The following is a 24,320-nucleotide window of genomic DNA, read 5'->3' as shown; positions in this document are numbered from 1 at the left end:
CTCAATTCAGACAGCTAACCATTGGCACAATGTGTTCATAATACAAAACCAGAGTTTCACAAACAAAACACATTGCTTAAAAAGAAAGATCTAGCCCTCAAGCCACAGCACTTTGCAATGTAAGAGCTGTTCAATTAGTAAGTACTCTAGACAAAATGAATAAATTATGACTTCAGTCAAACAAACATTTAAGATAATACTTCGATATTTTCATAAACTGTGTTTTCCAATACTCAGTCTCGGGGAAGGAGGAGACAGACATGAATACATAAGCTACTGAAGAAAACAGTTCAACTTTGTGTTCATAGGGTGACTTCATGGTCTCTGGCAAGGACAACTGGGGGATTGTGCAAACAGTATCTGCGACACATGAATCAGTCCTGACTTCAAGTGTCGCAAATTCAAGACATATTTTATTTTAAAAATTAAAAACTGATCACAAGAGGAAGGCAACTAATTGATATTTTAGAACATCATACTGACTAACTGACCTAAATCATTAATTTTCTTCTTTCCTTATTTTTCTTGTAAACCTGGGAATTGAATTCAGGGCATGCATACGCAGGCAAGGGCTCTCTCTACCACTGTTACATCCCAACTATACATGCAAGCTCATTAAAAAACTAAATCTCAGGGGATGTGGCTCAGAAACGGAGCACTCGCTAACAGCCATAAGGGCCTGTGTTCACTCTCCAAGACTAAAATATAAGCATGCATACTAATGCATGTCTTTGCCTGGTGAAGTGACACAGGTTTACAACCCAGTACTCCAGCCCATCGATCAATAAATGCTAAAGTTATACAAAGTGTTTTTTCTGTTCAAATTGGAATTCATCAAGAAACGAAAAACCAGGCAGGGCCGAAGAGATGGCTCACCAGTTAAGAGCACTTACTGCTCTTACAAAGGACCTGGGTTCAGTTTCCAGAACCCCTTGCCGGTTCACAGCCATCCTAGTCCTAGGGATCAGTCGCCCTCCTCTGACTTCCACAGGCACCAAGCACATACAATGCACATACACATACATTCTGGCAAAACACTCACACATAAATAAATTTTTTATAAAAGAAATAAAAATGGATAAAGAACCAAGAAATTAAATTTCTTTCTCAATTTTTCATTTTCTAAACTCTTCTTCATTTTCTTCTTAAAAAAAAAGCAATTTGTCACGAGGCAGGCAGCTCATAGCTATACTCCTGACACTTTAGAGGCTGAGGCAGATATATTACCACAAATCTGAGGCCTATGTAGGTAATCATACAGAATGAGAACCAGTTCAAAATATGAAAAAACAAACAAAAAACAACTAGCCAAGGAAGAAATCACAAGATTGATTAAATACCGAGCTAAAATAAAACACAAGTACAATGCATAAAAATTTATGAGCATTCATCAAAGGAGTGAGGTAAATTTATAGACTACAAATGCCTTAATTAGGAGATAGATGGCAAATTAACCTCCTTTCAACCCACCTCAGCCTGAAGATACTGGAAAAGGAAGAGTACACTAAGGCAAAAAGAAGTATGAGAAGATATAACATAGAAAGTTGATTCTTTGAAAGACTAATGAAACTGCAACCTGTAGCTATATTGGTAAAGAAAAAATAAAGGCATAAACTAAAACTGAACATCATGACTGAAAGGAGAACATCATACTTTTTAAAAAAAATCAAAAAATGTATTACAAAGAGCAACTATAAACAATTTTGTGCCAATAAATTAGTCAACTTACAGGAAATGGAAACATTCTTAGAAAGAAACCAATTACTAATAAAAATTCATGGAGGAAGACAACAGAGCTGCATAAACAAACTCAGTCAGTCACAGAATCCCTAAGAAATAGCCAGGCCCATACAGCATCACAGATTAAGTCTACCAGACACTTACAGCAAGCAAGCAAGCAAGCAAACAAACAAATAATAAGAAAAGTAGATAGGCAGACAACAGAAATATTTGGTAACACACTCTGGGAGAATAAAGGTAAAGAAGACATTTCCCAACTCATTCTTAGAGGCTGGTTCTAAAGTAACAATATCACAAAGATACCAGAAAAAAAGCAAATATATACTAATATCCTTCATGAACAAGGACATAAAAATCCTCAACAGAACATATAAAAAGAATTATAAATCATCACTAAGTAGAATTCATCCAAGAAATATAAGCCTGGTTTAACAATTAAAAGAGCAATTTACAATGTTTATTTTTTTAAAAACACAACCAACTATTTCTATAGCTATAAAATAAATAGGCAAGATCCATAATCATTCATGATTTAAAATGAAGTCAATAAACTAAGAATAAAAGAAAACTTCCTTCACCTGAAGAAAGCACTTTACAAAAAAATCTGTGCCTAGCATTCTGCTAATCTGGTAATAAGTGCTGATCCTGGAGGAGCAAAAGAACACCCACACACATCCTAAAGGGAAGCAGAAAATGGTATTATTCACAGATGATATGATTATGTATACAGAACATGTCTCTTTTTTAAAACCAATCTTTCCAAACCTAGCGAATTCAACAAGATTGTAAGATTAAATGATTCATAAACAAAAATAGTTTGTACTTCTATGTCTTAAGTAATGAAAAATAACTGTTCTAATTTTGCTACTAAAAATAATGACTAGGAATAAATGTATTTGCCTGACATGTATAAGGTCCTTGTTTCAATACTGAGCACCACAAAAATAAAGAAGGGCTGTCAAAATGGCTCAATGGGGAAGGGTCCTTACTAGGCAAGCCTGGCAGCCTGAGTTTGGTCCCATAGCTCACATAAAAGTAAAAGGGGAGAACTGATTCCCAAAAGTTGTCCTCTGATCTCCCCACACACATAAATAATAACATTCTTTAAAAATTAATGTATTTCTTTAAAAATAAACAATAGCATAAAGGGCAAAGGATATACAGTTCGGGGTACTGCACTGCCCAGCAGACATGAGGGCCTAGAGTAAAACCCCAGCCCATAGGACGTAGTGAGGCCCTGGACTCAATCTCCAACACTATGAGTAAAATACTTATACTGTAATACATAAATATATAACACTGAATTCCTTTTCAAGCTATCCATTTAAAATACTCTCAGGGATATATTTTATAAAGGAATTCAATAGCTAACCTACACAAGCAAATCAAAATGGATCATACATCTGATCTAAATGTAAGCATTATACTAATAAAACTCTTGGGAATTTCTCTCATAGAAGAAAGTATTTATCACTTCATGTCAGACAAAGGTTACTAGGAGCACCAAAAGCAATTTAACAAGAGCAAAAACTGATCAATTGGCCAGGTACTTTAATCCCAGCACTTGGGGGATAGAAATAGGTAGATCTCTTTGAGTTCAAGGCAGCCTGGTCTACAGAGTGAGTTCCAGGACATGCTCCAAAGTTATACAAAGAAACACTGTCTCGAAAAACAAAAACAAAACACAAAAAGAAAAAAAAGTTGATAAATTGCTTATAATAAAAACTTTTAATATTTGTTTCAAAATATGCTATCAAGAAAATGGAGACACAAGCTGTAGTGACAGAAACATTCTTAAATCATATGTCCAATGATGAAATCTTATCTACATTAAGAAAGAATTCAGTAACAGAACTAATGAATGAACTATTATTAAAACTGACAGAATGGGGACCATCATGATGGCCAAGTCCTGATGAGAAGGCCTCACGTGGTAGAAAGAAAGATTGACTCTTGCTTGGTTTTTGTTTGTTTGATCTTCGAGACAGGATTTCTCTGTGTAACAGCCCTAGCTGTCCTGGAACTGGCTCTTATAGACCACACTGGCCTTGAACTCACAGAGATCCACCTGGGAATAAAGGTGTATACCACCACCACCACCCAGGAATTGACTCTTAAGTTATCCTCTGACCTCTAAATGCCAACCATGGCATGTGCTTCCCCCACATAAGAAATTTTTCATTGACAAAATGTTTCAAAATAATATCTAACTGGGTCCCATGAGGAAAATCTAAGCTTAAAAACTGGGCCCCAAAAGATTACAGACTAGCCAGAAGGAAAGTTAGTATTAGAAATGAGAGGAAACACACAAAGGAACCAAAACCATAGCAAATTCTGATACCCAAATTCTTTTTCCCCAGTTGTTATTTTTCTCCTGATTATAAAAGGAATATGCGTTCTTTATAAAGATTTAGAAACATAAAAATATAAAGGTTATTTTTCCAATCCTGTATTATATACATGTATATATAACATAAATTTGTTAATATATATCAATACAAACAATCTCAATTATCGGTGAAAGGGAAAACTGGATTTTGTTTTTAAAATAGGTTAAGACATAATAGGGTAATAAATAAACAAATAAGATCTGGAAAAAATAATTTGGTGACACTAAATCAGAGGCCGCAGCAGGAGAAGTTAAATAAATATGAGAAACTAGCAGGAGCTCAGGAGGCTGCAGACAGAGAATGAGACGCGGCTCAGACAATAAAAATGAACAAAGCACTATGGAAAGTCCATGCAAAAGCCAAGTACAAAGAGCATTTCCTACATCCTAATCATCCAGCTTCAGGAGGACTAGTGTAGCAAGTTTCCCAGTCTGTTGTACCCTACTGGTTTATTTGCCCAAAGAAAAAATGTTATATGGAAAGATCCTTCCAGCTTTTGTTTATTTGGGAATGTTTCACTTTCTTACTCACTTTTGAAGTTTTGATGGATATAGGATTCCAAGTTTACTTTTTTTTCCTTTTGGCGCTTTGAAAACTGGCCAAATGCCTTTTGGTCTACATTGTTTCTTTAAGAATTCTGCCTATTCTCTAATCAAAGTTCCCTTGTACATAACAAGTCACCTCTCTTTTTACTTTTAACATTGTGTATCTTTGGCTTTTCTAAATGTGCTTATAATTTGTCTTATGCTATATTCCTCTTGCGTGAAGTTCAACAGCTTCTCAAACACTGGCACTCCTGTCTTTCCTCAGATCTGAAGGTTTCCAGCAATGGTTTCTTCAGACATTTCTCACTTTTCCTTTCTTCCTCTTTTCCTCTGGAATCTAGACGTTGAACACACTAGTCCTCCACTTGATACTGTTCCTTGCCCTATATCAAGCTTCCTGTTTGTTTTGTTTCTGTTTTGTTTTGTTGTTTGTTTTTGTTCAAGTTTAAAGGCAGCTGTTTTTAAATTCCCTAGTGATTTTTTCACTCCAAGAATTGTTCATTTCAGATACAGAAATTTCTTTCTGCTTTTATTTCAATTTTTTTCAACATCTTCCTGTAGGTCTTTCATTGTTATTGAGACACTTGGAAAGTCTCTATTAGATGTCCTATCAAGATCTATAAAATTACATTTTCCCCCTTTAACTTCTACCAAACTTCCTATGTCACTGATCATTTAAGGTAGATTTTTTTTTGTTCTTCAGTTGTTTGTTTTTCCTTTACTTAAAATGATTTTTTTTCTTTCACTTACAAATTTTTCTAAGTTTTAGTAATCTAATTTCAGAACTTTTCTAGTGTCATTTCCTTTACATGTTATATTGATTTCACATTAACTTTTGGTCATATTTAGACAAAGGTTTGCCTTCTCTTCTATGTTGAAGTTTTCTGGAATGCTGTGTGTGTGTGTGTGTGTGTGTGTGTGTGTGTGTGTGTGTGTGTGTGTGTGTATTCTGTTCCTTATTCTTTCTTCCTTTGCAGTAACGGCACTTAATCTGATTCTTTTCTGACTCTCCTTTGTCAAAATATTTTCTCTGAACTTTTAAAAAGAAAGCAATATTTAAAGTAGCTTTAGCTTCACAAAACACATCCCCTTTGTTCCTATGATGTTCAAAGTTTAGCTTCTGAGAGCCACTAGGTGTCCCCTTCCCATCCTTCTTGAAAACTCTTCTCTCCTCCCTGCATCTCTCCCTGTTCCAGTGTGCCTTTCTGTACAACTGCGAAACAGTTCTCCCAAGCAATTTCTTTCCATTCAATGAACCTTGGTCTTACCGTTTTCAAAGAGTTCACTGGGGTTAAATTCCTAACTCCACCTGTTCTTTCCACAGACACACAACACTTGCCAGATATTTCAGCGAGCAGCCACTCATGTTCCCTATGTTCTGCCAATCATTTTTGGGGGGTATAGAGAAGTTTGAGCAAGGTCTCTGTTTAGCCCTGATAGTCCTTGGAACTCGGAAATCCACCTGCCAAACGTAATATGTGCCACATCCTACTGTCCCTCAGAGCTGATGTTCTTTTGGAGCTTCCCTACTTTCAAATCCTATGATATACCATGTTACCTCCCGGCTCACCCCTGCATAGAGACAGTGATACCATGTTACCTTCCTGCTCACTCCTGCACAGTGATGGCATACTACCTCCCTCCTTGCTCACCCCTGCACAGTGATGTCATGTTACCTCCCTGCTCACCCCTACACAGACAGTGATGTCATGTTACCTCCCTGCTCACCCCTGCAGACAGTGATGCCATGTTACCTCTCTTCTCACCCCTGCACAGACAGTGATGCCATGTTACCTCTCTTCTCACCACTGCACAGACAGTGATGCCATGTTACCTCTCTGTTCACCCCTGCACAGACAGTGATGCCATGTTACCTCTCTGTTCATCCCTGCACAGACAGTGATGCCATGTTATCTCCCTGTTCACCCCTACATAGACAGTGAAGCCATGTTACCTCTCTGCTACCTCAAATTCAGAGATTCAATCCCTCTGCATTCTGAGTGCTAGGATGTGCACCCACAGAAAGGTGCACCCAGACAACCAGTACTTTGTTTTTTTAAACAAAGCCTCATTAAGTCTACATGTTGAAAATGTTGACATCACATAAGTTATCTACATGGGAGTGAGGAAGCTGAGCATGTTTGTGCACATGCACATGCTGCTGATTCATGCCTGCACATACATGTGCATGCGTGCATATGTTTAGAGGCCAAAGCTCAATGTTGGATATCTTTCTCTATCACTCTTTGGTTGATATAATAAAGCTTTATTAAATTTTAAAAAGAAAAAGACATGGCAGGCTAGAGACGAGTCAGCAGTAAGAGCACCTACTGAGCAGTCATATTAAATGAAGTTCAGATCCCAAAACTCATGGAATAGAGAGGTGCCCCACAAATACCTGGGATTCCAGTTCTGAGAGATCAGGTAAACCCATATGTGCACAGATACTCATGCAGTCAAATACATAAAATTAAAATTTAAAACAAGGCAATCTTACCGACTTGTTCCATCCAGGTTTGATTTATGGATAAAATTCAGTTTTGCATCTGCCCAATAAAGCTTCCGCTCCTCATAATCCAGAGTCAGTCCATTTGGCCAGTAAATTTCAGTGTTTATTATAACAGAGCGACTTGAACCATCCATTCCAGCACGTTCTATTTTTGGCACTTCTCCCCAGTCTGTCCAGTACATGAACCTAAAAAATTATTAAAAAGAAAAAAATAAAGCCATGACATAACCACAAAATATTTTTAATTACTACTATTGCATAAAGCTCTCTCAGAAACAATAAACTAAAATAAATCCGACATCTTTTTTTCCACATTTTAATAGTCTACTACTTGAAACCAATATACAGATATGCCTGATACAGACAAGGAACACCAGGAGTGCAAAGCCAGAGGTCACGGTTTATTTGCAAAAAGAACATTTACATCAAAACAACTCTGAGATTCCATCTTACACCTGTAAGAATGGCCAAGATCAAAAACACTGATGACAACTTATGCTGAAAAGGATGTGTGGTAAAGGGAACACTGCTCCATTGCTAGTGGGAATGCAAACTGGTACAACTCCTTTGGATACCAGTATGGCGATTTCTCAGAAAATTAGGAAACGACCTATCTCAAGACCCAGCAATACCACTTTTGTGTATATACCCAAAGGATGCTTAATCATACCACAAGGGCATGTACTCAACACTGTTCATAGAGGTATTATTTGTCATAGTCAGAACCTGGAAACAACCTAAATGTCCCTCAACCGAGGAATGGATAAGGAAACTGTGGTACATTTACACAATGGAGTACTACACAGTAGAAAAAAAATTAATGACATCTTGAAATTTGTGGGCAAATGGATAGACCTAGAAAACATCTCATAGAGTGAGGTAACCCAGACCCAGAAAGACAAATATAATATGTACTCACTCGTAGGTGGCTTGTAGACATAAAGCAAAGAAAAACCAGCCACAATTCACAATCCCAGAGAACCTAGACAACAAAGAAGACCCTAAGAGAGACATACAAGGATCTAGCGAGGAGGGAAGTAGCAAAGGACAAGATCGCCTAAGTAGATTGGTAGCATGGAGATCATGGGAGAGGGTAGAAGGGAAGGGAAAAGGAAGGGAGGGGAGCAGAGAAAAATATATAATTCAATTAAAAATAATTTTAAAAATAAAAAAAAACATTTACACTATCTCATTGTACATCCTACAGATTACTTATTAACAAGAAGATAGCAACTACAAAGAAAGTCTGGATGATAATACCAAAAACAAGCTATGTCGTCATCAATAGAGACAGAACTGACATGATAAACCTCTCACCGTGGGGGTACTGAAAACAAGGCACTGTCTGTTACATCCTACTCCTGCCCGTCCCCCCAGAATGCCTAGTCTCAGGGAAACTGTATAAAAATAGACTCAAATTGAGGGACATTTTTCTAAATAAGAAAAGGTAAAAAAAAATGATTTTTTTATTTCTTGATATAGTAAAAGTATTGTTTTTGCTGAGGTTCATAATATAAAGGAAACTTTTGCTCAGTTGCACAGCTAGAAAATGGAGATGAGAAATTCAAACAAAAATCTCTGATTCTAAAGCCAATGCTCATGCTATAGTCTTGGCTCATGCTTTAGTCTTTAAAGGACTAAAAAGAAAGCAGATTCTTTCTAAATGAAGGGTGATGATTGGACACTGTCTAGACTGAGTAAGAGAAGGACTAGCTCATAGAGGATAAAGTTATACAGGAAGGCAGGCAGGCCATGTTTCCCTTAAGGTTTTTATTCTAAGAGCAACACGGAGAGTTTTAAGCTGAAAATCAAATGGCTGGCTTCATGTTTCAAGAAAAACAGGGGGAACTGAAAACTGGTAGCAGTGAGGAGAAAGACCTAGGAGGGTGAAGAAGAATGGAGAGAGCAGTACGTTTACAGTCTTGAAGTGGCTAATTTCATTTTCTTTACACTGCTCCCTGGTCAGTCTACCTTGCCAGTATTTTCATCTATGGACAGCAGTAAAAATTATTTCACGAATCTGTACCTAAAATCAAGCTGCCTATAGGTGTTTTATACTTTTATACTTAAGTCTGTGGTTGATTTTATTTCTATAGAGTGTTTAAATGATATGGATATAGTCTCAAGCATAACTATGCTTGTCTTGAACTCACTACAGCACAGACTATACTCAAACTCATGTTAAAATTCCTGCTGACATTAATTACAGGCAGGCAGGTACCACTACACCAGGCTGTTTCTGCTTACTTTTATTTTGCTTTGAGACTGTCTCATGCAGGCAGGCCTCAAGCTAACTTTGTAGCAGAGGATGACCTTCAACACCTAATTCTATTGTTTCCACCTCCCAAATGCTGGGATTACTGGCCTGAGTTACCATGCTGGGTTTGTATTCTGTTCTGTTACTCTAATACTTCAGTTACAAGTCCCTAATTGTGAAGCACTTACCAGGAGAGACAGTGTGGCACATGCCTCAGAGAACATAATCTTGGCCACTTCCTACAGGAACCTTGAATAAATTATTTAGCTCTTGGTCCCTCATGTTCTTCCTCTACAGGAGGATTAAAAACAGACTTAGCTCACAAAGCTCAAAGGCCTCCTTGCACTCAGCAGGTTTCTCACTTCAGGAGCAGAGGGCAGGGACATTAGCATAAGCTAGCTCTGACCTGCTGAGTCTCTACCAGAGTCTTTATCATGACCTGGCCATTTCCCTCCACACATCACCATTCCCACAGTTTAACGCCAATAGTGCAATGCTTCCTTCCATTGATTAATGTTCCTTATCAACTTGAGTATCTTACACCCATAAAATTTGTTAATTAATGTTTAAGATTTATTGCCTCTGACACATTTAAGTTTTATACATTTTTCTGAATAAGAAAAGGTAAAAAATGATATTTTTTTCATTTCTTGAAGTAGTAAAAATATTGCTTTTACTGAGGTTCATGACTTCCCACACAGTGATTTTTTTAAGATCTTATTTTTAGGGGTACGTGTGAATCCATCTGTGTGCGGGCATGTGCATGTGTGTGAAGGTACCCACGGCAGTCAGAGGTATCTAATCCCTAGGAGCTGGAATTACAGGAAACTGTGACCCACTTGACATGATGGGTGCTGGGAACCAAACTTGGCCCTCTGCAAGAATGGTACGTGCTCTTAACCACAGAGACATCTCCCCAGCCCTCCGCTATATGTTCATTCTTAATAATCTGCTGAGTATATAATAGTTTCTGAAAGATTTAGCAAAACAAGTAGCATTTAAAGAATGAGTTGGCACAGAAGGTGAGCAAGAATTCACAATAAATTGGGAGGGGGCGTTGTGGCAGGATTTCATTAGTTTGACATGCCAATTTACAATCTGAGTGTTCACCATTCAAAACCCACACATCAGTAAAGATTTTAATGCTATTCTAGATCTCTTCTCCTTTATATACCTCAGAAAAATGGTTAATCCCACTAGACATAAAGACACTTGAGTTGAGCCTCGGAAGAAGAAACATTCAAGGAAAAGGGACCACCTTGGGGCAACTCCAGAGCACAGCTTCTATTATTAGTGTAGCACAAACATGAGGGCTGTGTGTGTGTGTGTGTGTGTGTGTGTGTGTGTGTGTGTGGAGAGAGAGGTGTGTCCATCTGATTTGAAGCAGGATCTCTTGTTCACTGCTGCATAGGCTAGGCTAGGCTTGTTAGCCTGAGAGCTTCCTGTTTCTGCCGTCCACAGGATCTTACAGCTGGGCTACCAGTTCAGTTTTACAAGGCTTCTGGGAATCCAAACTCAGGTTATGCCTGCCTGGCAAGCATTTTACCTACTGAGACATCTCTCAGCCCCAACTTGTCTCATTAAGGCATTAGCAAACCATTAATGAATTTGATTGGTCTGTCCCCAGGACATGCCTTTTATGTGTATCACTCAATTCTATACAGAAAAATAAAAATGATTAGAGAGTAATGAAACAATGATAGCTGAACAACAGAAAGATTCATTTATACAAAGCCTACCTCTTTCCAGATCCATCCTTTAATGTTTCCTACCTTACATTCTCTTGAGAAGAGTAACAAATGTTTCTCTTACTGGTGGCTTCTTGTGGTATACCATTCACAGACTGAAGCAGAACTCAGTCAAAAATGCAGGACTCCTACTGGCCCTGCCTCTACTAAAAACACAGTGAGTAAACATTCTTCCCAAAAGACATCATACACCTTCTTACGTCTGTATTTTAGCATATGTAATCTTATCTCATTCTAGTTTAAAATGCTAGCAAGTGCCAGGTAGTGGTGGTGGTGCATACCTTTAATGCCAGCACTTGGGAGGGTAGAGCCAGGCATATCTCAGTGAGTTTGAGGCCAGCCTGGTCTACAAACCTCGTTCCAGAACAGCCAAGACTGTTACAGAGAAACCCTGTCTTTAAAAACTAGATTAGATAGAGAAATGGGTAGATGGATGGATGGATGGATGGATGGATGGATGGACGGACAGACGGACAAATGAACAAATAAATGAATAAAATGCTAGCAAGCACACTTAATAATTCAAGAGTTGCAGTTATAATAGTAACTTCTACCATGCTAGTCACTCCACAGTAAATAATGACAATTTAAAACAGAATACATGAGGCAGCTATTGTAGGAACTAAATACAGGAGACATAAGCTTACAGGAGATACTGATATTTCTGTCTGACTTGAGCTTTTTGGGGGTGGGGAGCATGTATCCTCTGTGCACGCTGTCACAACCCCTATATGCTCCTATGTGCAACTGCCTTGGTGTGTCCAGAAAAGTTTTCTTTAAGTCATCCACCATCTCTGTCTCTCATAATTTTCCCAACTGTTCTAATCCATGTGGTAGATCTGCTGCTAGTCTAACTTTGGAAAGTCTAAGCTTTGATTTTGTACTTTGCATAAAGTAGAAGCCAGATTTTTTCCTTAATATTTTAATAAAACAAAAGGACCAAGTAGATTGTTCTTAGGACCTGATTTATATACACTTTTTTAAAATTTTGTGCCATCTCCTTTTATATTATCATATCTCAATCATTCTTCCAACATTAGAAAGGGAAGAAACACAAGCAAGATTCAAGCTGTAGCAAAGATATCCACAAACTGGGATTCATTTTCACTCAGAAAATGCTGTCAGAAACTTGGTACTGGGGGATGGGGGTGAAAGGGGCATACCCAGCATTTAAACTACTTCCCTGTGTACTTATTGAATCCTTCATTTTATAAGATAGGGCCCCATCGTGAAAGTGTAGAAACAGAATAGCAGATATTTGTTCTCCAGTCCTCCCCTGCAATCAGAACATGTGCACAAGCCCCAGTCTTGCCAATCAGACAGATCGACCTCAACTTCTGGTTATGACAGCAAGCACCTGGAGCTCTAGAATTTGGGTAGAAGCTCGAGGACCTGGAGTTGGAGGTGAGCCTGGGACAAACAGCAAATTCCAGGCCCAGGCCAAACAGACCTTGTCTCAAAAAGTGAAAGAAAAATGAAGTGTGAAAAGGTGGTGGCAGAGACAGAGAGGAGGAAGCAGTAGAAAACATCACAAGCAATTCATTCCAGTGAGGCTGTAGTCCACTTGCATTCATTAATGCTTCTTTGAGCCAAAGGGAGTCTCCAGTAGTTTTAGGGGCATGTGTCTTCTCACATCAACACACTAACAGTGATGAGCACACGGCGAACAGTACCAACTACACACAGCAGCTATACAGACAGTCCAAGCCAAGTTCTATGCTTAGGAAATTATATAAGTAACCCAACGGCTTTTTACCTATAATCTTTTCGTGACTACAATAAAAAGAGTTCTTTTCATTAAAACTATAAATGACAACACACACTCTTAGACCCAAAGCCATCCCAACAAATCCCTTTAGAGCTTCCTACTTCTGACAAAGGGCACTTTCACATCACAGGGCTCTTCCCACAATCAAGGCCAAGGGCAACACTAGCAGCCTGATTTCCCTGCTGTGCAGGTATCAAGACAGTAGTGTATTGATATAAATGATAAGGGAGCAAATGACAGATCAAAAGGCCAACACAGCATTAAAACAATACTTAATCACCATAACCAGTCAAACAATGGAGTTGAGAGAGAGAAACCCCAAGTGAGCTGTTAGCATTACCCATAAATTCATAACAAATGTTGCTAGTTATGCAAATCTAGTAGTGTTCATCAGCATTGTGGGAGGCTTCGGGACATCTATGAGATAATCAGTTCTTGGATATTAAAAAAACTAAGATTTTCTGAGTGAGTTCTCTTTAGCATGCATTTCCTCCCTGGCTCCTGATATGAAATAACAAGAGAAAGCGCCTGCTGTCGGAATTTTCATCCTTGGCAACTGAGAACAACCCAAGAAATTTACTAAAAACAGCACCGATCTGGATTCTTCCACCAGATATTCTGATTTAATTGATTTGAGGTGGACCCGGCAATCAATGTATTTTTGTCATGTTTGTTAGAGTAAGATGCACTATGCTTCATTTTGGCATTTTCATGCATAGTTTATTTTTGTTGATCCTATTCCCCTACCCCAATCCCCTGGTCCCCCCTTTGAACCCTTACATCCCCAGCAGTCCTCCACTGTCTCCATGTTACAAGTTTCATTACCCCACCTTCCTCAAAACATCTTTTTTCCCTGTCATTTCATGGCCTATAGCCACATTCATACCCACATATATGCACATATATTAAAAGCTAAAATCCACATATAAGAGAACATGTGGTTCTTGTCTTTTAAGTCTGAGTTTCCTCACAAAATAACTTCCAGATTCATTTATTTTCCTGTAAATTTCATAACTTCATTTTCCTTTATGGGTAAATAAAACTCCATTAAGTCTCAAACAGGGGCTGGAGACTACTCAGTGGGCATTTGCCATGTAACCACCTTGGTTTAGATCCCACATAAAAAGCAGGATGCAGCAGGGCACACATTGTAATCCCAGGACATCCTATCAAGAAATGGGAGGAAGAGACAGGGAAAATCATTAGATGCTTGAGAGGCCAGGTACATGCAGCTGTGTACAAAAGACCCTGTCTCAATACACAGGTGAGAACTGACACAGGTGCACAAATGCACACATGTATACACAGAGACAGACAGACAAATATGGTGGTGCACACATATATTTACAAGCAAGACTGTCTCAAAATCCAGACAGGATTTAGAGCTGTGAGGTGGACTGAGTCTGCTCAGCACCTGTTTAGTCTTCATCCTCGGTTCTTATACAGGTGATGTCAATGTGTTCCACTCATTAACCAGATGACTCAAAACATTAGTTCAGGAGGTCCAAAAGCTCTCCAAGTCCATATATGGTAGCAGAGCACAAAATAATCCCTTCCCACACAACAGCTTTCTATTTCTTAGGAACATCTGAGAGTGGGAACTTTAAAATTTCACAATTACTCCTTAAAATGTAACTAAAAATATTTGGGATTAAAACAAATGGCTCTCAAATTTCCCCCAATAACCTTTCAAGACTTTTAGTACCTAATTTTTTATATATATTTAATTTTGCTAATCCACCCAATACATTGTAGTTTGTCTTTACTAGTAAGATTAGTGTAATAAATATTCTTTTAAAAGATTTTTCAAATCTTGGACCTGGAGAGGTACCCTTCCAGAAGACTTAGGTTCAATCCCCAGCATTTGACTGGTGGCTCGTAACTCTCTATAGCTCCAGTCCCAGGGCAGTGGGCACCAGGCTCTAGAAACCAGTCACCTGACACAAACATGTGTTGCATACTCAAAGGCAAAATACCCAACACAAAAAAAATTAAAAATAATCTTTTTGTCAGAAACCAATTCTTACAAGTCACTAACACCTCAACAAAACTGCATTACTCAAGAAAGCAACTGAAGTAGGTATGCTGACACCAACCTATAATCCTAGCATTCAGTAACCCCAAGCAGAGAATAAGTCTGAGGACAGCCTGTACTATATAGAGACCCTATTCTTAAAAAAGAAAAAAAGGAAAAAAAAAAAAAAGAAGGAAAAGCAAGTTTGAATGTTTAGATATGTGTTTCATTAGGAATATTCATAGCAGTCAGAAAGTTATTAAGGGCCCATGTTCTCAAGAGAGGGAAAATAGAATACACTGCATAAAAGTTTAAACAAAAGGGAATTATAGGGGCTGGAGGGATGGCTCAGGGGTTGAGCACTAGCTGCCTGCTCTGCAGAGGACCAGAGTTCAATTATCAACACTGCCATAGCAGCTCACAACCATCTGTAAGTCAATCCCAGGGATCTGACACCAAGGCAAAGCACTCATACACATAAAAATAAAAAGTAAAATTTTAAAGGGGACATATGGTCAAGAAAGGATAAGTGGTGAGGGAGAAGAGGGCAGAAGGGGGAAAATGGGAAGGCTAAATAACACTAAAAACTTTTCTTCTAAAAGTTATATGGAAACCTATTACTGTTGAAGTTCTTAAAACATATCTATACATACACTTAGAAAAGTAAAAATGGGTCAGGCAGTGGTAGGGAACGTCTTTAATCCCAGCACTCAGGAGACAGAGGTAGGTGAATCTCTGTGAGTTCTAGGCCAGCCTGAACTACAAGAGCTAGTTCCAGGACAGGCTCCAAAGCTACAGAGAAACCCTGCCTTGAAAAACAAAACAAAACAAACAAGCAAACAAGGCTAACACAGAAAAGGCCCAATTCCAGGAATGAGTTACTTCTGGAATTATTGACCAGTGAAGTCCCTGAAGACCTCCAAATGTTATAGGCTATTGCCTGTTCCTGGCTACCGTCGGGAACTTGATGATAAGACCCTATTGCTTAAGACACTACATACTTGAATTATAGAACATGAAGAAACCAAGCTGGTGACACCTGGAAATGTCACCCCTACTGGCTAGCTTTCCTAGTATTAGAAGGTACTATGAATGCTCCCAGAAGAAAAACAAGCCATCCCTCTTATAGAGACATACATCCTGTAAGCAACAGTAACAACTTGTGTCTAACAAGACACAATGACTGGTGCACAGTGACACACAAGTTATGGGAGTAGCCGACCACTTTCTACTAGGCTTTACAGTCCACTCCACAAAATGAAATTCACACCTAGTACCATGATCAGCCCAAGAAGCTATGGCTAGACAGATCATAGACCCTAGAAGAAAATCTACAATTATTATTCAGCTAAATAGACACAGTATTAAACTAACCCCTAATGACCTATCATTCTACTCCATCATCTGTGAGGCGATTTCCTCAGGTAATGGGGAAAAATAGCACAGTCACCAACTGAGTTAGAAAAACCACCTGAACTTTCTCTCCTAGAAGGCAAGAGCTAGTCTGTTTTGAAATTTCTTTTTGTAAAAATTGCCTTGCTGAGCTACTTTTGCCTTTCTCATGTGTTCCTTTGTGCAACAATGAAACTATTCTTTGTTTCTAACAAGTAGTATTAGCAACTAAATCTCTGATTTTCTTAATCAGTGTTAGAATAGCTTGCCAATTTCTAAATTAAATTATGCTGAGTGTCTGTTTACAACCGGAAGTGTTACTCAGCATGGGAGAATTAGCATATCAAATACTACATCTTTCAATCCACCATTACAGTTTATTTCTTAGTTTATTTAGGTCTTTGACATCTTAAGTTCCTCCTTTGCGGTTTCCAGCAGAGAGCTGCAGGTTTCTACACTTAGGCATTCCATCTTTTATTGTAAGCTATGCAGTTGAACATTTTAATTTCCAATTGTTCCTTGCTACTGTATGTGTGTATACATGAGGGATGACTTCACATGTGCCACAGCACAAGTGCACAGAGTAGGTCACAGGACAACTTTGTTGAGCTGCTTCTCTCTTCAGCCTTCCATGAGCTCCAGGGGTCACAGTCTGGTAAGCAGGTTTGTGCAGCAGGTGCTTTTACTCAATCTCTCCAGCCCTATAACTGCTTTGCATACACTCTGACAATCTGGGGTCTTTCTCAAATCACTAGCTCTAGTAACCACTTGTAGAGTTCATTAAGGTTTGTTTTTATGTATGTGTCTGTGTCTACGTGCAGGTGGCACAAGTGTTCAAGGAGTCCAGAAGATATCAGATCCCTTGGAACCGGAGTTACAGGTAACTGAGTCACCCAACATGGATGCTGAAAAAGGAGTTCTGATTCTCTGCATGAGCAGCAGAGGACCCACCTCTCCACCCTGTAGTTTAATATACAATGTGCTTACAAATAAAGGCAAGTTTTCACAAACTATACCTCTTCCCTTTGCCTCCTCTTCTTCCCTTAGCTTCCTTGTAGGATGAGCATTCTTGTACAAATTAGAGTTCAGCTTATGCTAATCTTTTTCCCACTGCAATATATTACTGATTAAAATCTGCTCCTACACCTTTAATGTGTGGCTTTGCCTTTGACAGAATGTAATTGTATGCAGCTGTTTATAATATTGAAACTAAAGGGTGAATTTTACCCTTGTCTCCATTAAACTTTTTTAAATCTGCAAAAAAAATGGCATTCAAAGCAGCAATAGTGATTTACCTTATCAATAAGTTAGGTCAAAAAAGTCACACGAGTCACATGATCATTTAAAATGCTGAAAAGGCATCAGAACTCTTTCAGAATTTTTGTTTCTGGGAACGACTAAATGCATACACCTTTCTCAGAGACAAGTGATTACCAGCAATCTGACCACACCATGTTTTTGTATGGCTCTATAAGCTAACATGATCCTTACATATTTTAAGAGTTGAAAAACAAACTCCAGAAAGAAAAAAAGAAAGGCATTATAACAAGAACCGTATGTGGCCTGCCAAACCATAAGTTATTTACTATTTGCGCCTTGATAGAAAACATCTGCTATCCCTCTCTAAACCTTGTTACTCAAAGTGTGGTCCTTGAGCCACTAGGTTCAGGAAAATCTCAAGCTTCACCTGAGTAAAAAATCGTTAACAAGAACAGAAAAAACCAAAGTGTTATCTTTGCTCACAATGATCTATCAGAAACTGCACAGTAGGTATATAATATGAAGAAATTTATATGAAACTCTAAAAAACACTAAGGAATATTTCCAGATACTTATAAAGCAATTGGCAATTTGCTCATCAACAATTCAGAAAAACACTAATTAAATCTCCATATGTGACACTACTTTATGAACCCAAAATTACATGAGAGTTCAAACATCAAAATAAAGTATTTAAAATCATCCTCCCAGACAATCTGGTAATCTCACATGCCAACAGCAAAGAAAAGCAATGATAAACACTCAAGATTTTCTTCAGAAGTGTTTATTTCCAGCAAGCCCACACTTTGCCGGGGTGGGGGGAACCTTGAATTTTCACATCACAAGCCTTTTTAGCAGCACCTCTCAGAACAGCTTGTGAGTCCTGCCACAAAACAAGAGTTTAATTAAAAAGCAGGTACATATGCTATGTAGACATTCTAGAATACTTTTCTAAGAATAATGGAAAAGGAAGGAGCTTTATATTTAACAATACTATAATAAATACCACAAAATATTAAAGTCGGTCTGTGATTATGAGGTTTTCATCAGCACAAATCTCTCGCAAGCTAAAAAGCATTCAGCAATATAGATAAGAATACAAAACACCTGAGCCTAGGATCTTCCGCCTCCCTCAACCCCTCAGCTCTTGTCCCTGAAGTCTGACAAATCCTACAGTACTTCTTAAATCAATGGTTCTCAACCTTCCTAATGCTGAGACCTTTAATGCAGTTCCTCGTGTTGTGGTGACCCCCAACTGTAATTTTGCTACTATTATGAGTCACAACCTACTGGTTGAGAACCACTGTCTTAAATGAAATACTCAAAGTACTGATAATAATATATTTTTCTATTCCAATCTTAGTTCTGTTCAATGTGCTTTAATACCAAGGTAAAGGCTTTGAGATTAATCAAATAATGTGTAAACGGTTTAATCTTCCTAAACTAAATGGTAAGAGCACTTACTGCTCTTGCAGAAGAACTAAGTTCCATTTCCAACACCCACATAGTGGCTCACAAACTCAAGTTCCAGGAAATGAGTAGCCCCCTTCTGAATTCCACTGGCACCAGAGACCCACATGGTGCACATAAATAGATGCAAGCATTGCACTAATAATAATAAATCTTTTTTAAAGGGGTAAATAAATCTCTTTTTCTGTTCTTTTTTTCTTTTTTATTCCTTAGAAAACAAGGAAACAGGCAGTGTGAGGACCGTGAGCCTGTCAAGAGATGGCTTCTGGGAAGAAAAGCATCAAGGGCCACAAGACCTGAGTGTGCAGAAGAAACTCTTGGGGGGACAGAAACAGTCTCAAGATAAATGTCGCCCTCACCAAGCCATCTAAAACTTACCTCAGCTGCCACTTATCATCTTACTTTGAACTCAGAAGTGAAAACTAATTGGTGGGAACAGACTAAGGAGTAGGCTTAGTTCGTCTTTTATTGCAGTGAGCCTTGTTTGGGGACTATGGCTATCTAGAAGTACTAATAAAGTTTTAATAAAGAATATGCTCTGTAATTTTTATCAACACATTCAAAAGGAAGATTAGGGAAACAGTAGGTTTTATAAATCATCTCCCAGGCTTCTTAGAAGTCTGGTCACAGTCTTGTACAGGAGAAATCTCTTTCCATCAGCAGTTATTAACTTTTTTGAGTTATGAAGCCTACTTGTCTCCTAATTTATTTTGGCCTCAATGGCTTCTACCCTAGCTTTGAATTAAAAGTGTAAACATATTTGATATTAAAAAATTAAGGGTGTGTGGTTACAGTCCTACTTTCAAACAGTGTGCACATCTGCTATCCATCAATAATCACAAAAACCAATACCAGGTTGTTATAAGTTGTTGATTAGTGTCCACATGAAAATAATTTCATTGCTGTGTCTGGCCTGATATTCATTCGTAATGCTTTCTGAAAAAAAAATAAATAAATGGAGTAAAGGACAGAAGAGAGACTTCATTTCAACTGAGAGGGGATTAAAGTAAATACAAACTTGAGTTTTGTTTAGGTTTTTGGGTTTTCAAGACAGGGTTTCTCTGCGCAGCCCTGGCTGTCCTAGAACTTGCTCTGTAGACCAGGCTGGCCTTGAACTCATAGAGATCCACCTGTCTCTGTCTCCCAAGTGCTGGGATTAAAGGCATACGCCACCACTGCTTGGCTCATATTGAGTTTTTAAGACATCAAAAGCTGTTATACCAAGAAAGTAAAAATATGTCAAAATGACAAATTTGACACATGCTAAAATTCTTATTTTAGCATATACATTTGATCTGAATCCAACTTTCCAAAATAAAAAATATTCAGAAATTTTCGGTTCAAATAAATCTAAACTGGTGTGACAATATTTGCCCTTTGCAAGATGTAATTACACAAAAAGGTAACATCAAAATTGAGCTACAAAAAACAAGTGAACCAGATCTATACTAAGTCACAATCTAACCCTACCTATAAAAGCCCTTAACATACACATTAGTAAAAAAAAAAATCTTAAAATATAAAAAGTAATCTGTTATAATGGTACTGTTGGCACACCCATCTTCCATTTGTCAAAACTCAAACTACACACTCAAGCTTTATATATTTTTACTGTTCATAAGAATGCATCAAGTCCAAGTACCTTAGCAGGCAATATGCAAACGGTGAGTTGGTGGTATAGTGGTGATCATAGCTGCCTTACAATACACAAAATATAAAGTCAGAATTTCTAGTCCTAGAAATTTGGTAACTGGTTAACCAGGAAAACTTCCTTTTAGAAAACACCTAAAACTACAACTTTTTACTTGGTTTGTACAGATACACAAAATAAAACATATAAACACTTCTGTCAGCACAGAGCTAGGGTGTCAAGAAAGAGTGATCTGCAGAGACCAAACAGGACAGAATGAAAAGGAAGAACTTGCAAGACTGGGTGAACAGCAACCCTAGAGGGTCTCTGATCTCAGAATCGAAAGGGCTTCTATGTTAGTGCAAACATAACAAGAAGAATAACCTTAGAATACAAACAAGCCTGTGTTAGGATTTCTGCACAGAGCACTCTAGGAACAAATGAAAAGAATGATTTGACCACCAGCAGAGAAAGCAAAGAAGTTCTGTTTCAGCTTAACCCACTGAAAACATGGTAAATGAAAAACTCACCAAATACTGTATAGCCACAGAGTGCCCTCACAAAGGTTTAGGGTTTGAATTTATCATATATAGTATAGGAATTCCCAACTCCAAAATTAAATACAGAACTAGGCATAACAGTGCTTGGACTTAGGAAGATGAGGCAGAAGGGTGGCCACAGTTAAGAGAACAACTTGTGCTACAGCATGAATCCCTGCATTCCCAGCAGGACCATGAAGCTGAAGACCAGTCCGGACCACAGAATGAGACCCTGTCTCAAACAAACCGAATTAAATGTCTTATTCTGTACCACCAGAAAATGTCCTTCTTTGTACGAAGAATGCAATTTTAAGGCATAAGCTATGGGCTGGGAATGAAGCTCGGAGCAGAGTGCAGGAGCCCCAGTTTCGATTTGACAAACTGGCAGCAAAAAAAGCAAACAAAAACCAAAAGGTCATACTACAAAGAAAGCTTTTACTAAAAAACAAAGTTCCAAAATATATTATGCTATATTAAGTTATTTAGTATCACAAATGTTCCCTTTCAATATTTCCTCAATAAAAGTAAGCTTAAAATATGTGGGCGAAAAAAGGAAAGAAATCAGATAATTCACTTGAGAGGCAGAGGCAAGTAGAACTCTGAGCTGGAGGCCAGACGGGCCTTCACAGTGAGTTCTAGGCCTGCCAGAGCTACACAGCTAGGACAACATACAAAATGACAATTAAAATTCATTAACTTAAGGTAAAATTATGGACATTACTTTATATAAGGAAAAACTGGATGAGGGAAAAAAGCTCTATTCTAATACTTGAGAGCATCTATATATACTCACACACTATCCCCCAAGGGCCTGGATTCATATTCCAGGAGCTGAGCATGCACAACTTACAACAGTATTTCCTGTCTAGACTAACAATTTTTCTAATATACTACTTTTAATTTTTAGGTGATAACACTGTGTTTGGGGGGGGCAGTGGGGGGAAGGAAGGGTTGTTTTATAGCCAATAAGAAGAATTTCAAAATGTTATGCATGTACAGGATATCATAATAACCCCTTATTTTACATATATTCTAATTAAAAATGTTAACTCACTTCCAAATAAATAATTTAATTAAAAAATAGAAAACAGAAGCCATAAATACAAATCCCTTGACTACATTTTCCATTCTGTAAATAAAAAATTCCTTTTACATTTTAAAGTATTTTTCATTTTATATCAAGTGAAACTATAAGGAAAGGGACTTAAATAGGTTTTAAAGGCTAAACAGCTCTGAAAAAGCAAGGCCCAGTGTAAGATATACAATAAAAACAGTTGAATCATTTTTTAAAGGATCTGTTCTGTAGGAACAGTTCTAAACTTAGCATTGATAGCCCAAAGCCTTCTCAACTACTCTGAGGCTCTCAAGCCTGAGCTACACAGTGAGCTTAAGGAGGAAGAAAGTATAGGAAAGTGGGGAGAACTTGAAGAGAAGAGACAGGGATACAGAGGAACGCATGGGTGGAGAAGACATAATAAAAGTATGATATGTACAGGTATGAAATTGTGAAAGAATGAATAAATTCATATGAAAAATGCATAACTAAATGAAAAATCACTTAGGTTTTAAAAAAGGGGCAGAACCCCACAATTCTAAGTATAGCATACCTATCAGGTAAATACATTAATTCCCTCTTTTTTTCTATCCCTAGCCCTTAGACCTTTTAAGATATAATATGCCTTTCTAAATGTAGCTGAGATTTGGCCTTAAACTTGCTATGCCGCGCAGACGTTCCTCTAATTCCTGTTCCTCCTACCTACACCTCCTGAGTGCTTACATAGGCATTTTAAGTGACCATTTAGTATTATTAATATATAAGTATTAACAGTGAATATTAAAAATATATCTTTAAAATCTGTGCCATTGAGGTCACAAGTTTGCTGCCCACACACAGGATAGATTCAAGCTCAATCACTAACATTTTACTTGCAAGTAATAATTAGCGATTTGGAATCAAGGGGAAAAAAAAAATCTTAGGGTTACTATGGGACTTGACCTGAATCAGGTTCTCAGCATCATGAAGGTCAGTATAGCAATGTGGGAATGAGAATGAGGAACTGAACAGGAGTGGTACAGGAATGTCCTCTACTCAATAGAAAAGACAACTTTGCTTTCTGAAACATTTTCATAAGACACACATTTTCTTATTCCTTGGACTGAATTCTACACTACCAGTCAGCATTGGGGGGAGGGGAGGCAGACTAATAGAGGCCCAATTTAGAAAAATCTTCCTTCAGTCTAGGCTAAGTGAACTGGTAATACAAAGAACTGCATACATCCCAAAGCACACAGATGTCTGCACTGGTTCCCAGTGCCCACAATACCAGTCATTCAACTGCCTTCCTTTTATTTTAAACATGGTGATGTCAGAGAGCACAGTTGACTCTTGAATCTCGAAACCCAGGATTCTGGACTCTGAAAATGTCTACTTTTTTTCCTCAGAACTGTTTCCAAGCACTTTATCTAAAAAGTAAACTTCATGTTTCCCCAGAATATAAATCTGGAAATCAACTCTTCTGTTTGGCAAGTGGTAAACTCAAACTGTGACTGCTTTTGCACTAAAAGCACAACCCATGACACAATTCTAAGATCAAGAAAGATACTGAAAGGTTTTTTTAAAACCTGTTCTGGGGGATGTTTCAGGGGGGTTCTTTTGTTGTTTGTTTATTGTGTATATCATGTTCTGCTATCATGCCAGAAGAGGGAGCCAGATTTCATTACAGATGGTTGTGAGCCACCATGTGGTTGCTGAAAATTGAGCTCACAATCTCTGTAAGAGTAGTCAATACTCTTAAACTCTGAGCCATCTCTCCAGTCCCATGATATATTTTTAATTCATAAGTTTAAAATATAATTTGTAAATATTTTCCCTATCATATTAATTATCAAATATATGCCATTTGGCTAAATTGTATTTGGCCTCAATTGCACGTTAATTATATTTACTGCTATTGTGTGTACATGTAAAAGAGTGCATAAATATGTGGGGTCAGAAGACAGCTTGCGGAAGTTGCTTCTCCTTGTACCATATGAGACCTAGGACTCAGACTCAGGTTAT

General features: G+C 38.0%; 1 protein-coding gene across 1 annotated transcript in view; it reads right to left on the bottom strand.

Annotated features, from left to right (window-relative positions):
* Positions 1–24,320, bottom strand: part of Lrp6 (LDL receptor related protein 6) — a 120,582-nt gene that overhangs the window by 69,814 nt on the left and 26,448 nt on the right. The window contains exon 3 of the mRNA XM_085687252.2: positions 7,173–7,370. Coding sequence (XP_085543378.1) covers positions 7,173–7,370 — 198 coding nt within the window. The remainder of the gene's footprint in view (positions 1–7,172; positions 7,371–24,320) is intronic.

The sequence above is a fragment of the Myodes glareolus genome, chromosome 3, assembly GCF_982192425.1.
Source record: "Myodes glareolus chromosome 3, mMyoGla1.1, whole genome shotgun sequence".
Taxonomy (NCBI): Eukaryota; Metazoa; Chordata; class Mammalia; order Rodentia; family Cricetidae; genus Myodes; species Myodes glareolus.
This window is presented reverse-complemented; position numbering and strand designations above follow the sequence as displayed.